Source organism: Podarcis muralis, chromosome 15, assembly GCF_964188315.1.
Source record: "Podarcis muralis chromosome 15, rPodMur119.hap1.1, whole genome shotgun sequence".
Taxonomy (NCBI): Eukaryota; Metazoa; Chordata; class Lepidosauria; order Squamata; family Lacertidae; genus Podarcis; species Podarcis muralis.
The window spans coordinates 37,102,058-37,117,607 of record NC_135669.1 but is presented as its reverse complement, the minus strand read 5'-3'; the positions used below and the strand labels follow the sequence as shown (position 1 = coordinate 37,117,607).

The 15,550-nt window shown below is 49.0% G+C and overlaps 1 protein-coding gene across 1 annotated transcript in view; it reads left to right on the top strand.

Annotated features, from left to right (window-relative positions):
* Window positions 1–15,550, top strand: part of KSR1 (kinase suppressor of ras 1) — a 116,800-nt gene that overhangs the window by 71,941 nt on the left and 29,309 nt on the right. The window contains exons 3-4 of the mRNA XM_028708776.2: window positions 12,283–12,430; window positions 14,019–14,472. Coding sequence (XP_028564609.2) covers window positions 12,283–12,430; window positions 14,019–14,472 — 602 coding nt within the window. The remainder of the gene's footprint in view (window positions 1–12,282; window positions 12,431–14,018; window positions 14,473–15,550) is intronic.

Sequence of the window (15,550 nt, the reverse complement as noted above, 5' to 3'; positions counted from 1 at the left end):
AATGCATCTCCGGGTTATTTGTGGGGCCTGCCTGGGGTTTTTACATGAGTAGAATGTGTGCTTTTATTTAAAATGCATCTCTGGGTTATTTGTGAGGCAAAGGAATTTGTTCATTCCCTCCCCCCCAAAAAATATAGCCCAGCCCCCCACAAGGTCTGAGGGACAGTGGACCAGCCCCCTGCTGAAAATGTTTGTTGACCCCTGGACTATACTGGGCTAGATGGACCAATGGTTTGGCTCCATATAAGGCACTTTCCTATATTCCCTTCTGTGGCTGGTTCCACCTGGGAGCTCTGAATTTGAGCTGCGGAATGGTACTGATCACAGGGAGATCTGCCTTCAGCGAAGATCCACCTGCCCTTTATTTATTGAACAAAAGTTATATGCCGCTTGAACGGAAAAAAACCCCCGAACCTCTGAGCAGTTATCAATAATGTAAAATTCTTACTGTAAACATCTTTAAACGCTAGGTGGATTAGAAAAATCATAGCAGAGAAAGTTCAATAAAGTAAGAAGGAAGGTGAAAATGAAAGGGGTAAAGGCACATTTTGGATATGCTTGTTGAATAGGAGAAATTTTAATGGACAGCGGGAGGTGGGGAAAGGGAAGTCGCGGATAATGAGATGGTTTCAATAATTACGTATTTGCTGCAAAATTGAAAACGATAAACAGAATGTTTAAAAAAGATCTAAAATTCTTGGTGGGCGAACATTTAAAAGCAAGTCTACCAAAGCATTCTATGAAAGTATGATTAAAATCCATGGTAGCTAAAAAAAGAGATGAAGCACAAGTCGGCCTTCCGTGTGTCTGGATCGCCTTGCCTGTGCAAAAATGTTCTCTTCAGGTGCTGAAATAGTGCAGCAAAGGTGCTTGCTTCATGTCAGCAGGTAGGAAACTCCAACTTGCATCCGCTGCCACACTAAGATATGGGTTGCTTTTAAGCGCAGGGCGAGTATTTTGAGACACCTCTAACAGGGCCAGTCACGCAGATTGGAGCAGTCAAGTGGGCCCAGAATTGTAGGTTCGGAAGAGACCCCAAGGATCATCTGTCTAGTCCAACCCTCCACAATGCAGGAATCCTTTGGTGATCCTGCAAGTGAACTTTGCCTTAAGCTGTTAAGGGCTATGCATTCTAATCGTAGCACCTTCAACACCAGGGCGCTGATTGGCAGGTTGGCAGCCATGCTTGTTGAATCTTCCAAACCTGAGCCCGTGGTTGTATTTTTCCCAAGTGTTAAGCCAAGAGCAGGACTCCCCTCCCTCTCTTTCTCTCTGTCCTGGATAGCGGAGAGGCAGGTGGATAAAACCACCAGTGGCTATTAGACACAACGGCAATGGTTCTCCCTCCACTGTTGAAGGCAATACAGGTGTAATCCCCCCCCCTTACGTGCGATTGACTTGCTTGCAACATGCGGTGTTGGGAAATGAGTAAATAAATAGAATCCGACCAGGACAGGGATCAGCAAACTTTTTCAGCAGGGGGCCGGTCCACTGTCCCTCAGACCTTGTGGGGGGCCAGACTACCGGTATATTTTGAAAAAAACAATAATGAATGAATTCCTATGCCCCCCAAATAACCCAGAGATGCATTTTAAATAAAAGCACACATTCTACTCATGTGAAAACACTCTGATTCCCGGACTGTCTGCGGGCCGGATTTAGAAGGCGATTGGGCCGGATCCGGCCCCCGGGCCTTAGTTTGCCTACCCTTGGACCAGGAAATGGCGAGAGAGTGGCGGAGATTCCTTGTGGCTTGGAAGGAGTTCTGAATACAGTTCCTGGAAATCACAAGCAGGGACAGCACTGCTGTGCTCCGGTCCTGTTTCCAGGCTTCCCATAGGAGAGGCATTTATTTATCACATTTATATACCGCTTTTTCATCCAAAGAGCTCAAGGTGGCGTGTGTGGTTCTCCTCCCCACCCCATATTTTACTCTCGCAACAACCCTGTGAGGTAGGCTAGCCCAAGACACCGTGACTGGCTTACGGTCACCCATTCAGCTTGACGGCTGAGCGAGGATTCAAACCATGGTTTCCCAGGTCCTTAGCCCGACACTCTAAACCGGTGTTTCCCAAAACTTGGGTCTCCAGCTGTTTTTGGACTACAATTCTCATCATCCCTGACCGCTGGTCCTGCTAGCTAGGGATGATGGGAGTTGTAGTCCAAAAGCAACCCAAGTTTGGGAAACCCTGCTCTAAGCCATTACCCTACACTGGCGTCTGGCTGAGAACAGGATGCTGGACTAGGTGGGCTTTTGGCCTGATCCTGCTCTCGATGTTCTTAAATAACGAAGAAAGCAGTGCCAGGAGCAAAACACCTTCCCTTCGGCAGTTTCCTCCTCCCTCAAATCGCTTCCTTCCCCTGTGCATGCATATTTGCGTGTGTGAGAGCGATGACGGATCTCAAACCAGTTTTTAGCAAGCTGCCTGGTTTCCAAAGGCGTGCCTGAGCTGGCCCCACTCTCCCCTAGCAGGGGTTCTCGTCAATCAAGTTTCCGTCTGTAGCGTTTGATTGCTGGGAGAGGCTGGAGTTCACCGGAGGGGTGCGTTTTGTGGCGAGATCCTGACCCCGCAAAGAGACTTTGGTGGCCGGAGAGAATGTTTGAACAGGCTCCTGGTTTTCCTAGCTGGCTGTGAGTGCACCTTTAAAATGTGTGGATCGGTATACAAGTGCCATTTTCTGCACAACTTTGCTCTCTCTCTCTCTCACTCTCTGCCTCCCCAGCCTCCTTGTATTTCTGCTTGTGGATTTGAGACTGCGCTGACGCAGTCCTGGTTTATTTCCCTCTTGTTTGGTTTTGTTTTGTGGTGTTGGAACTTCAGATCTAGCAAAAAGCCCCCCCCCCCTCTTCTTCTGAAAAAACGTTCATGTGAAGTCTGGCTTGTACTAGTGGGGGGATCTATCCATTGCACGGGGGGGGGGGTAGGGCTGGGCCAATCATGTCTTTTGGATGAGGGGGCCTCTGAGCTAGTTCAGAAAGTCTTCTCCCTGCTTCCCTAGCAACTGCAGCCTTTTTGCATTTCTGAGCTTAGCAGGGGAAAGGTTGGTGCTCAAAGTGTGACTCCCAGGAAGGGGTTGAACCTCAGGATTTCTCGTTTTTTTGTAACTAGGCATTGGTGCGCCTGTGTCTTGCAGGGAGGAGGGTATTTTTCTGTTGGGGTTGCAGAATCTGAGATAGGAGTAGGAGCAGCAGAAATAAATAAAAAATAATAATCCTGTTCTTTGGGCTGGCTTCATAGCCAGATAGGTCCTCCTCACCCTCCAGATGTCCCCGGATTTACAGAAGCTGTCTCAGTTTCTGATTTGATCCTGGAATGCCCCGCTTTTCCTTAGGACATCCCTGGAGGAAGGGCATTCTGGGAGGCACAACCACAAAGAAGACCCCGCTTTCTTGTTGCTGCTAGATAACACTCGCTAGGTCATGGAATTATACTGACAAGGCGTCCTCCAAAGATCTTGATGGTCTACTGCAGGCACCCCCAAACTTGCCCCTCCAGATGTTTTGGGACTACAACTCCCATCATCCCTAGCTAACAGGGCCAGTCATCAGAGATGATGGGAATTGTAGTCCCAAAACATCTGGAGGGCCGAGTTTGGGAACGCCTGGTTTACTGGGTCTGGGTGGAGTGTTACTGGTCCCAAGCTGTTCTGTGTGTTGTTGTATGTTAACCACACCTTGAAGACGACTCTGTTGTTGAGAGGCAGCCAGTCCAGTACCTTTGGCACTGATGTAATACAGTGGTACTTCGAGTTACAAACGCCTCAGGTTACAAACGCTTCAGATTACAAACTCCGCTAACCTGGAAGAGTTACCTCGAGTTGAGAACTTTGCCCCAGGATGAGAACGGAAATTGTGTGCCAGCGGCGCAGTGGCAGCAAGAGGCCCCATTAGCGAAAGCACACCTCTAGTTAAGAACAGTTTCAGGTTAAGAACGGACCTCTGGAACGAATTAAGTTCATAACTAGGGGTACCACTGTACATGGGCAGTCAGATCTTCCCGTTAGTAACCCAGCCACTGAATTCTGCACCAGTTTCATCCTCTGCACCAACCTCAAGGGCAGATCTCCACAAAGTGGGCTACAGGAATCCAACCGTGAGGTTACCGGGGCATGAATCACAGTGGCTAAAATGCCACTATCCAGAAAAGGACGCTGTTGGTGCACCAACTGCTCTGGTAATTGGTTACCTGAAGCTAGGAGCACCCTCAAATGACGTACCTGTCTCCTTCAGGGGAAGGACAAACCGGTTCCGAACAGGCAAGCCTCCCAATTCTTGTGAACCCCTCACGGTGTCTGCCTTATTGAGTAATTGCATGAACTTTGTGTGTGCTGGTGTTGTGCATCTGATGGTGGGGACCTGTGGGCCTCCAGATGTTGCATCATTCGCCTCTGATCATTGGCCATGCTATTCGGAGTTAAGTGCAGTCACACCTGGAGGGCTGCTGGTCCCCTCCTCTCCGCCCAAATACTTTAAAGTCTAGCAGGCTAAAGGGGTGGTCCTTCTTGGAAGCCCATTGACAGAGCAGCTGCAAGGGCAAGCTAAGCACTCACCTGATTTTTCCTTGGGGTTGAACCTGGGACCTTCTTCAGGCACAGCAGATGCTCTCCCACTGAATCACGACCCTTCCGCTATTTATTCTAAATAAATAGACTTCAGTTGACACAGTAAGCAGCCTCTCCACTTTCTTGTGCTTACACGAAAGTCCAGCCGTGGGCTTTTTTTTTTTTTTTAAGGGGGAAATGAACACCCAGGAAGGCTGCAGTTTGCAGTCTGCTGATGAGATTATTTGCAGGCTATGAAAAATCCTCAAAATACGGTACCTCCTGGGCTTCTTCAAATTCAAGGTAGGCACCATGAAACTCCACCCCCATGAGAATTCTTTTTAAATTCTCTTTATCCTTTTGACCATTTTTTCAGATGCAATTTCTTTTCTTGGTGATTGATGGAGAGAACAGTTGCGGGGGGAAACTGGAGGAGAAATTTTCGGTACAATGCTAGTCTGAGCGTGGGATCCTCCTGGCTAGGTTTGACAGTCTCCACATGGCAAGGAAAGAGGCAATTACTTCCCTGAGCATGCTGAGATGCTTTTGTTTTATTTTTTACTTGGAGGCGGTGTGCCAGCCCCCTCTCCCTGTAGGGTAGACCTCACCATTGTGGAGGGTTATCGAAGGCAATACATGCTACTCAGTGCATGCTTAAAACTATGGAACTCGCTCCTGCAGTGATGGGCACCAACTTAGATGGCTTTGAAAGAGGATTGGACAGATTCATGCAGGAGAAGGCATGATGGCTATGCTCTGCCACCACAGTTGGAGAACCCAATGATTCTGAATACCAGGAGGGGAGAGGGCTCTTGTGTTCTGGTCCTCCTTGCAGGTTTCTCGGACGGATCTGGTTGGCAACTGTGAGAACAGGATGCTGGGCTGCAGGGGCCATTGGGATGATCCACCAGGGCTCATCTTATGTCCTTACTTTCTCCCACTGGTTGCTGTATCCTTCATGGTTTTGGGGGTTTTTTTTAAATCCATTGTTGTTTTACACCATGGCGATCCTACAAGCCTACTTACTCCATCCTTGTATGAAAACAGCGTTTTAGGAACATGCCCGCCAGGCAGCGAATTCCTTACTTGAGAACTCCCCTGTGTCTGGTATTTTGGTTAGGTGTTACCTATGGGCTTTCAGACATACCTTGGTAATCATAAGGACCAGAAACTTGCTTTTAAAAGATTCTTAGGAAACTGGATTCTGCAGCCAGTACCATGCACCACACAGCTTTTTAAAGCAACTTTCAGCATGCATGGAGCCCTGCCTCGGATATAATGGTAAAATATCAAGGTGTTCTTCTATAGCCTCACACCGATTATTGTGCGACGTACAGTTTCTTCTGCTTCTTTAGGAAATTTTGGGCTCCTGCTCACAGAGACCTATCTACTTGAGAGCTCAACCTTTCTGGAATGCCCTCCCAGCAGATAAAATGGGGCGGGCGCAGCCCCTTTCATTGCACGTGGTATTTCTAATATAGCGTGTTTTTCCAGCAAATCCTCCTAGGAATGAGCTCAGAGATCAAGTCTAGTTTTTAGTTTATTTTTGTCTCTTGGAACTTATTTTAAGATCCTGCTTAAACTAGTGACCAGCGGTTTCTTAATTGCGTTGGCGGGAGGTGGGGGGGGGGGGGCAGACACGGAGATGAATCATATTGGGCTAATCTCCCAAGGATGCTGTGGAGCAGTTTGTGTGTGTTTCTCTCTGTGTGTGTGTGTTTTAAATGTTAATCTGCCACATATGTACAGTGTGTGAGAGTGGCTCTTTTAAAGAGAGCCTCTTTATTTGTTCCATTACAGCCCCACTGGGTTTAGCTGTGTGTGTGTGTGTGTGTGTGTGTGTGTGTGAGAGAGAGAGAGAGAGAGAGAGAGAGAGAGAGAATAAATAAATGAGAGAGAATATGCATGCACCCACATTGCATGTCGTGAGGGCCGGCAGCAGGCTTTGAAAATCCTGTCTGAGCTCTTCCAATTCAAGGTCGTTGGGATTGTTTAAATATAATCTCCTTATACTTTTTTCCTACAACTCGCCATTCCGGTGTTCTAAAATTAAATTCCAGGCGAGGGACTACAAGCGGGGCGGGGGGGGGGAGGGAATTTCAGACTGAGACTGCGCATGGACCACACATTTAAAAGCACATGACTTCCACCAGAGAATCTTGGGAACCGTAGTTTTGCTGCCTCACTGAACCACAATTCCCAACAGCCTTTAACAAACTTCTGTGTGCACACCATACATTTAAGGAACGTGGCTTCCCCCAAATACAGTGGTACCTCAGGTTAAGTACTTAATTCATTCTGGAGGTCTGTTCTTAACCTGAAACTGTTCTTAACCTGAAGCACCACTTTAGCTAATGGGGCCTCCTGCTGCTGCCGCGCCGCCGGAGCACGATTTCTGTTCTCATCCTGAAGCAAAGTACTTAATCTGAGGTAATATTTCTGGGTTAGCGGAGTCTGTAACCTGAAGCGTGTGTAACCTGAAGCATATGTAACCTGAGGTACCACTGTAATCCTTTAGAACTGTAGTTTGCCCCTCACAGAGTTACAGTTCCCGGCACCCTTAACAAACTACTGCGTATGCACTGTACATTTGAAACCCATGGCTTCTCCCAGAGAATCCTGGGAACCGTAGTTCACTTCTCGCAGTGCTACAGTTCCCAGCACCCTTAACAAACTGCAGGATTCTTTGGGAGAAGTAAAAAACAAAGGGAAGAAATCCCTGCGCTTAGAAAACCCAAATATCAGGGAGGAAGGTGGATAGGCAGAACCCTTTTCCTTGATACATTAGATGTCTGCGTGCAGGGAATGTTTTTGAGAGGAGGAGTCTTGCCTGGCTAGCCTCCTCCTGTACCCTGAAGCTGTTCAGTCTTCCTGACGCCTGTTTTCCACCTTGGTATAAACTAGGCCTCAGCACTGATCGTGAAGTTGGAGCATTCAGCTGATCGCCCGCTAATAATAGCTCGCTTTAGTTCGAATGTGCGCCGGAAGGGGAGACATTCCTGCCCGCTGCCGCCCCAAGCTCTGTGTATCCTTCAGCCGTTTAATCCTGCCCTGTGGATCCCTCCACCTTGGGCCTGCTCCTGCCATGCCCCCCCCCCCCCCCGCGAGGCTCTGAATGTCTTAAAGCAGCCTGCCACGTGCGGAATGGAGCCAGATCTCCCCAGGTTTTCTGACAGCCTCAGCAGGATTCAGTTCCGACAAACAAATCTCTACCATCAGTCCCAACCCCCTTTCTTTGCTAGTTTGGGCCGAATGGCATGTTGCATTAATCACAGGTTTCACTGCAAGTAGCACCTTCGAGGGCAAATAGCAACTGTGGAAGCAGGAGATTGGAGGTGGGTTTTGGGCAGTGTGCTGGCAGAGGAAAACCACATGCTTGTACTTTGGCAGAGGCACCCTCAAACCTGGATGTAATGGGAAACTTGTAATGTGGAAAGTTGTGGCGGCACTTGAGAACAGGAGTGTGGCGAGCAAAGAAGATATTGCTCTTGGAAACCTGGAGAAAATGCACTCTAGTCCATCATTGATGGACGCTGCCTTCATTCTAAAAGTTGCTTTCCACCATAATGAGGACTGCATGCTTAGCTTGTTTAACAAAAGTCGATGTTTCGATAGTCAGGGATTTGGTGGGTATCTCAGGGCTTCCTTTTGTGCATTGCTCCACTCCTTAAAAATATGTAGGCTGGGCGACAAACCTTCGTCCAGGAGCCTCTGCAAAAGAATCCGGCTCTGTCATTTGTAAAAATGCAAAGAAACTTAATCTGCAGATTGCATCTTTTTTAGACAAAATGTTCCTTAGGACTGTTCTCTCTTGCACACGTGTGCCTGCCGCACTTGGTCTCATGTGCTCCATTTGTATGATAGCAGCTTTTCTTTTGGATCTGGGTGTGAGCCAGCCCGTTGGTGAGAATTAACAGCGTGTTCCGGAACCCAATTCAGACACCAGATTATGTGCGAAGACGGCAGAATAAAAGAGGGAGGGTGCTGCTTTGCCCAGCTTGATAATGATAATAAAGAGGCTAGATTGTGCCTGCTGTCAGGGGTACGAGCTATTGATGGCATTTCTCATACAAGGACCCCAAAGGCACTTGTGATGTCACTGTTCTTGGTTTCATCTTTACCTTTGTGGAGATTCAATAGTGTGTTCTGTTTGGGGAAATTCTGATGAAAATAGACGGTTTCAGAACAGGTCTTTTTGGTGCCATTTCCCTTCCCACCTGTCCTTGGTTTTGCTTGCCCACAATGACTTTTAGTCTGTTTGTTTTTGGCAACCTCCAGGTCCCGTCCCCCACAACATTGTGACTACACTGCAACATCCTTGGTGTCCAAAAAGCAAAGCACTGCAGCCAGTTGGATGAAACGGGAGTTTGGGTGAATGAGGGCCGCTGAGGGGAAGTGACCGCAGAGGCAAAAAAGGGGAAATGGTGCAGAGAAGCAGCGCTTGCTGCCAGGGTAGCAAAAAGGTCCCAAAGAGCATTAATCATCTAAATATTTGGCAAGGTGTGCCATTTTCAGCAATTTGTTTGGCTGCCTTGAATGCTGCTACACAGGCGATATCCTCCCCATACTTTTAGTGGTTAGGAGGCCTCCTGTTCTCCTCATGGAACTACAGTTCCCAGAGTGGTTTCACAGTCAATTCCTCTGGGAATTGTAGTTCTCTGAGGGAAATAGGGATCTCCTAACAACTCTCTGAACCTTTATCAAACAACATTCCCCAGGATTCTCTGGGGGGGGGGGGGAGCCATAGCTGTCTAAAGTGGTATGATACTGCCTTAAATGTGTAGTGTAGATGAGGCCTCGGCTGGTTTACTCTTATGTATGAATGGATCAGGGCCTAAAAACAGGGTTTTCCAAACTTGACTCTCCAGCTCTTTTTGGACCATCACCCCTAACTAGCAGAACCAGTGGTCAGGGGTGATGGGAACTGTAGTCCAAAAACAGCTGGGGAGTCAGGTTTGGGAAACCCTGGCCTAAAAACACGCTTCAGCCTGGTTAGAATAGTATAGACCTCTGGCTAAGTGTTGTACCTTGACCCAAGGGCTAGGAAAAGTCGGGACTCCCAGCTGGTATGGGCAGGGTCAGCACCTACAGCCATTTTAGTGTCTCCATGACACCCTTGAATGTTGTTATTATTTATTCAATTCCTATGCCTCCTTTTATCTGAAGATCACAGGGTGGTGATGTGTTGAGGCATTGTGTGTGGGGGGAAATGGCTTCCCTCAGCAACAGCGCAGTAGGCCTTGGGGCCTACATATATAATGTAGACACATGGTTTTGGCTCTCCGGGATCACCTGAGCCTAGAACCAGGAGGATTCCTATGCTCCATCCACACTATGCATCTAAAGCCCTATTATGCCACTTTAACTGTCATGGCTTCCCCCCAGAGAATCCTGGGAACTGTAGTCAGGGGATTATAGATATGTGGGGTGGTGGTAAACTACAGTTCCCAGGATTCCTTGGGGGACAGCCATGATGGCTGGAGTGGTACGGCATTGATTTACATGTATTGTGGAGATGAGGCCTGAGTTGTGTTTGACATCCCAACGTTGAACCTTCCTACAGTCTCCATGTCTGACCTATGGGCTCTATTGCTGTGTGGATTGGGGAACCGGTCCCTGCCCCTTGGAGTCAGCTGGTTCGAGTCTGCACTGCCTGACGGTGATGCCACCCCAAGTTTCATTTGCGCTCATGTTAAGATGTTTGTTTCGGGAAAAGAGGAGGGAGGGAAGGAAGGAGGAAACTGATTGGAAGCATTCCTAAAAGAAGCAGTTGTCTCGTGCAAGTACATGCTAACTCTGTCCTTATATCATCTGGTGTCGGAACGAGCTTCCGGAACACTCAGCAACTCTCTCGCTTCGTGACTTGGATTCCAGCCTGGTTTTTTAAGTTATCAAACTCTCTTGTTTCTTTTCTTCCCAGCATGCCTCTTGCTTGCATGTGGCGGATCTTCTTCCTCCCTCCTGTCTTCTGTTCTTGGTGGTGGGGGTCCAAAGATTGTCTCTTCAGAAGTTGGCATCGCATAGGGCAAGAGTGGGGAACCTCTAGTCTTCCTGATGTCATTATACTACAACTCCCATCAGCTGCAGCCAGCAGGGATAGTGGCCAGGGAGTTGTAGTTCAGGGCAACAGGTTTTCCCCATCCCTTAGAGCAGCCTTTCTCAACCTGTGGGTCCCCGGATGTTGTTGAACTACAACTCCCATCACCCCTAGCTAGCAAGGCCAGAGCTCAGGGATGATGGGAGTTGTAGTCCAACAACATCTGGGGACCCACAGGTTGAGAACCGCTGCCTTAGAGGGTCAAACTAGGACCAGGGAGGATGAGTTTGAATCTCTTCCAGACCATGATTCTCGCTAGGTGACCTTGGGCCCATCTCTTTCACCCTGAGGAAAATTTGGAAGACCAAGTTTATTGTTGAAAAATATGTGGCAGTGAAAGGGAAATGGTGGCTGGGCTATAATTCCCATTGGCCCCTGCTAACATGGCCAGTAGCCAGGGATGATGGGAGTTGTAGTCCAGTAACGGATGTTCCTAACCCCCGGTGCAGGGGCCAAAAGCTTGCGCTATGAATCAGGACATCGCTTGTTTAAATCTCATGTCTGTTATGGACTCACTAGATGCCCTTTGGCAAGTCATTCTCTTTCTCAGCCTCGGCCCTCTCCCACCATATGGGAGATACTAATACTGCACTTACTGTGGGATGCATAATATCATGAGGATAGGATAGGAAGATGGGGGGGGGGGGACGGAGGTGGGGGTGGCAGAGAAATAAAAGGGGGTGTCCTGTTCACTCTGGCCTCTGGCTCCAGCCCGACTTACTTCTTGCACATGAGAAAATGCAGTCCTCAGTGGCCAAAATATCCCATGGACCCACTTTGCAGCGTTGTTTGCTAACCATGCCAGCTGCAGGGGTGCAAGCAGGGGGCTGCCTGTGAGTCTCTTTTATACCCTCGAAGGCACTCACTTGTTTGCCTTCTCCCCCTGAGTCCAGTCCATATTAGCACCTTTGTGGCTGTGCACATGCTCAGAGACAGGAGGTGAACGCAGGCAGCAGCATCAGAAAGGACGAGGGGTGGTCCCTCCTGCAAGGGCGTGGGCCTCAGCAGCTGCCCAGTGATGGCTACTCCCGGCACCAGCCCCAGCCCCATTTGCAAGGGCTGAGGTCTAAGCATCCACGTTGGTTGCCCCAGCCGCTTCAGGTGGCAAATGATGCTGAGCTTTTGCAGACCTGCGTAAGTGCAATGCTTGGGCAGGCAGTTCTTTGTATATATTTTGGCACAGGTGCCACTCCAGGAAAGGCCGGTCATTGCTTACAGGGAGAGTGCAGTGATGGTTGGGCGCAAGTCACAGCCAGCTTTTCCCGCAACTGCCTCGTCACTCTTTCAAAGCCGGGAGCGAGTGACTGGGCCGTCCAGTCAGAAACAAATTTCTCGTTCTTCCTTTGTTCGACCTTGTTAAAACACACACACAGACACTCAAAGCGAGGCAACGCTCTAGCCAAAGCAGCTGTTGCTTGTCACCAAACGAGCCACACCAGGGACCAAGCTCCTGACCGTCTTCCTTGACTCAGCAATCTGCCTGAGCACGTCACAACCACATAGCGTGATTAATTCGTTCCCCAAATAGGAGGAGGGTAGGCAGGGGTGGAGACAGGACTCCATCTTCCTGCAAAAGTTTCCTGAACAAATAAATGACAGAGCTTATAAAATCCACGCACACAAACCACTGTTCTTTCTTGCAGAGGATACCGGAGGAGTTGACCCTTGATGCCTTACTGGAAATGGACGAGTCAAAAGTGAAAGACACCATGAAGAGGTGCGGGGCCAGCGCTGAGGAATGCTCCCGGCTCAATGGGGCTCTCGCCTGCTTGCGGAAAGTGACCCGCACAGGTAAGAAGGCTTCCTGTGCTGCTCCTGGAGGCTAGCAGGTCCTCCAGTGGTAGATCTCTATTTCAGTAAGCAATAGGCAGCCTTGCTGCTAGCGACTGGTAGGGTGGAAGACAAGGAGCCCAACAGCAGGTGGCAGCAGAGGCAATGACAGCTACTGTGTGGTCTGCCTATTGCGATCTATCATAAGATCCTTGCTAGATCAGACCAGAGGTCTATCTAGCCCTGTATCCCAGTGGCCAGCCAGGCACAGATGCATGCCATACATTTAAAGCACATTATAATGCACTTTGAAAGCGCGTGAGTCCCCGTCCCCCCCGCCAAGAAGCCCAGGAACTGTAGTTTTCCTCCCTCACAGAGCTATAATTCCCAGCACTCTGAACAAACTGCTGCTTCGAGGATTTGTTTGGGGGAAGCCGTGTGGTTTAATTGTGCACCAGGTGTCCTTGTGTGGCATAGGAGGAGGATATATCAGAAGCTGGAGAGGTAACAGGACTTAGTGAGCAGGAAGAGGCTGGGGCAGAGAGCAGTCCAGAGGCAGAGGGAGAAGCAGAGGCTGGAGAGGGGGGGGGGAGGCAGAGATGAAGCAGGCTGCTGAAGAAGCCAGGGGCTCTCCCCCTCCTGCTGCGACCAGCTCCCCTCCCTCCCCCGGTCTCCCAGAACCTGCAGAGGTATGAAGAGTGCGGAGCAGAGACAGAAAAGGCGAAGGAGCCTCAGATTGCTTGGGAAGGACTTGGCTGAGGAAGAGCCTTAGAGAGCAGTGGGAAGGTGGGGATCTTCAGTCCACACAACCACGTCATTGGGGCAAGAGCTTTGGGGAAGAGTTGCTGTGCTCACTAGGCCTGAGCTGTTTTGTTTCCTTGAACCAAGAGTTCACTGACGCCTTGTGAGTTATTCTGCCTTGATAGTAGGATAGGTAAAGGTAAAGGGACCCCTGACCATAAGGCCTGGTCGTGGCCGACTGTGGGGTTGCGGCGCTCATCTCGCTTTATTGGCCAAGGGAGCTGGCGTATAGCTTCCGGGTCATGTGGCCAGCATGACTAAGCCACTTCTGGCGAACCAGAGCAGCACATGGAAATGCCGTTTACCTTCCCACTGGAGCGGTACCTATTTATCTACTTGCACTTTGACGTGCTTTCGAACTGCTAGGTGGGCAGGAGCAGGGACCGAGCAACGGGAGCTCACCATGTCGCGGGGATTTGAACTGCTTACCTGCTGATCGGCAAACCCTAGGCTCTGTGGTTTAAACCACAGCACCACCCGCATCCCGATAGCAGGATGCAAGAGCAATAATCCTCTCTTGCTGATGTTCCCCAATAGCTGTTGATCATCTCCTGATCCTGGACATAGAAATCAGCCACCTTGACTTGCAGCTAGTTGGCACACGCCATAATAATGATGATGATGATGATGATGATAATAATAATAATAATAATAATAATAATAATAATAATAATAATAATAATAATTTATTTGTACACCGCCCATCTGGCTGAGCTTCCCCAGCCACTCTGGGCGGCTTCCAACAAAGATTAAAAATACAATCCCTTTTCTTAAAGCCGTCTAATTGCGATCTTCTTCCCATGTGCAGGTGGAGAGTACAAAGACGACCTGGTGTGGAATCTGCCAGACACACGCCGTGAAGCCAGCTTGATGCCCCCCTCCGAACTTTCCCCCTGCCCCACCTCGCTCATGTGGACTCATGGCAGCTTGACGTCCCTGAAGGGGAACGGCCCGCAGGCCCGCTCCGTCTCCACGTCCACACTCCTGTCCTCCTCGGATCAAGGCCCCCCCGGCAGCGCCGACAGCCTCTTGGAGTCATTTGCTTTCCCCACCCACTGCGGGAGGCGGAACCTCAGGACTCCCCACAGCATCACCATCACGCCCCCCACGACGCCCCAGCTCAAGAGGGGGAAGCCACCACGGACTCCCCCACCGCCCAGCCGGAAGGTTTTCCAGCTGCTCCCCAACTTCCCCACCCTCACGAGGAGCAAATCCCACGAATCTCAGCTTGGCAACAGGATCGATGAAGTCCCTCCCATGAAGTGAGTATCCAATCCGCTGCATTGTGGTCTTACTATCACACAAGGGTTGCCATTTTGACGAGGCCCTGCCATGCACAGAGTTGAACCCTTGGTTTGTTTTAGCACAATCACTGTCCTTTTAAAATATATATATATATATATATTTGTTTGACGGGATCTGTGTACTGCTTCCTCGTAATTCGAAACCTCAAAGGCGTTTACATTAAGATTATCAGTCAAAAACAAGCATGAAATTTCCCCAACATAAAACCCGCAGCTTAAAAAAATAAACAATATGGAATTGAATTACATATGGAAACATGCCAGATTTACCGTGTCTGGGTATGTTTGCTTAAATAAAATGTTCAGCCCGTGCTGAAAACTGTACGGGTGGTGACCATTTTGTGTGGGGGTTCTGTTCCTGCGCTCCGCACACATCGGCAGAGTGTGCATAAGCCCGCGCTGCCCCCATTGCTCCCTCTCCCGGGTCCAAAAGGACTTGTGTTTCAGTGGTCATGTGTCAATTGGATGCACACAAAATGGTTGCCGCCTGTACAGCGAAGGCACCTGCTTAATATCAATGGACAGGGAGTTCCGAAGTGTAGGTACGGTTGCATTGAAGGATCGATTCCTTGCAAGTGCAAGGCAGGCATTGTGTGGTGTTCGTAAAAATGCCTGTTTCACAGATAAAATTGGCCAAATGGATATACACATATATATGGGGTGAGGATATCTTTCAAGTAAACTGGTTCTAAACTGGTTCCTCTTACTGCAAGTATTGCGACGGCACTAGAAAACCGGCTGTTGCCATCCCCATTTTACAAATCAAGGAAATAGAGGCTGAGTTGAGCACTGGCCTGCAGTTGTTTGACCTAAGGCCACCTCTCTAAAAAGAGATTTGGACTGAAACCCAAAACACACACCTATTAACACCCCCTCCTCTCAACAGACTGAATTTTTCTATTTATTTATTTTTTGTTTTGTTCATTTAATAACAACATTTATATACTGCTTAATTGTAAAAAAACAACAACCAGAAAACCAAGAACCTCTAAGCCAGCCTTTCTCAACCTGTGGGTCCCCAGATGTTGTTGAACTA